The sequence below is a fragment of the Penaeus vannamei genome, chromosome 25 (assembly GCF_042767895.1).
Source record: "Penaeus vannamei isolate JL-2024 chromosome 25, ASM4276789v1, whole genome shotgun sequence".
Taxonomy (NCBI): Eukaryota; Metazoa; Arthropoda; class Malacostraca; order Decapoda; family Penaeidae; genus Penaeus; species Penaeus vannamei.
Window position 1 is genome coordinate 9144348 of NC_091573.1, and position 1247 is coordinate 9145594.

General features: G+C 55.1%; 1 protein-coding gene across 1 annotated transcript in view; it reads left to right on the plus strand.

The window, feature by feature from the left end:
• Positions 1–264: 264 nt before the first annotated feature.
• Positions 265–1247, plus strand: part of LOC113820050 (NK1 transcription factor-related protein 2) — a 1845-nt gene continuing 862 nt past the window's right edge. The window contains 1 exon segment of the mRNA XM_027372308.2: positions 265–920. Coding sequence (XP_027228109.2) covers positions 422–920 — 499 coding nt within the window. The 5' untranslated portion in view covers positions 265–421.

A 1247-nucleotide genomic window follows, 5' to 3' on the forward strand; every position in this document is an offset into this window, starting at 1 on the left:
AACAATCCTCCTCAGCCAATCACGGGCCGCGTCGCATCTCCCCTAGCACTCCGGGAGCCAATCAGCGCCGGGTGTGTATCACGGATCAATCTCTCTGGGCCAATGGCAAGTGTGTTTAGGTAAGTAGGGATTTCAGTAGCCAATTACTGTCGTCATTAAGTTGGGTGAAGCCTCATTTGCAAACTCGCCCCATGGCTCCGGAGTTGTTTAGCAACATCAAATATATCATCTGACACAGAGGAGGAGAGCTCAGGTCGGTCGCTGTGTGCCGAGTTAGCGGGACGTGGGGTGCGACATCTTTCGAAGCGACACTTAGAGAGAGAGAGAGGACGAGCCACATGTGTGAGTGCGAGGGAAACTAAATGACTTGTTGAATTGGACAGTGATTATTTTTTTTAATCGGTAGACGATTTAGTCGAAAATGGATTCGAGATCGATATCGCCGGATTCCGTCTTGCCCCGGGCGCAGAACGCGACTCTGGCCCCGCTGCCTCCCAGCACCACGTCGCCCATGGACCTCAGCTACCCCGTCGTCTCCAAGCTCACCGCCAGCTCCCTCAGACACTGCGCCTCCGCTAACAGCAGTGCCACGTGCAGCAGTGCCGCCAGTGCCCGATCCACCCACGACAGTGAAACCACCTCCACCACCTCCAGCAGTTCCTCAGCGGCGGAGGCGAGCGCGCTCTCCCCCGCGGCGACCACAGAATCACAGCAGAGTCCCCCCGGGGAGGAGCCTCCGGGCCTCCACAGGGACACCAACACCCACAGCTGCAAGCCCCACGGCGCCCGCCACACGCCCTTCTCCGTCGTGGACATCCTCGACCCCAACAAGTTCGTGGGCCGCGTGCAGGTCACGTCGAGCGAGGTCACCTCCTCCATCGACGACTCGCAGCTCCACGCCGCCGCCTCGGCCGCCTGTGGTGAGTTGACCCTGGGCGCTTGCATAGCGGGTGGGCGGGGGTTGGTATTCCATGGGCGTTTGGGTTTCTAATCTATAGGTCACATTATAGTGCAACTCTAGGCCAGATTATGGTTTGATTCATATCGGTTGTTCATAGACTGTGTGTATGCTTTTAGCTTCGTACAAGGCACGGAGACAAATTTGTATGCCTATTACTATTGCTTGCGGAAAAGTGAAATATTTAGATTTCAGACTAAACCTCTAGTGATCATTACTCTGTCCTCATTTCGATTTTTCTTAAGAAATTATCTCTAGCATGTGCACATCCCGAGCAGGAAAAACCTAA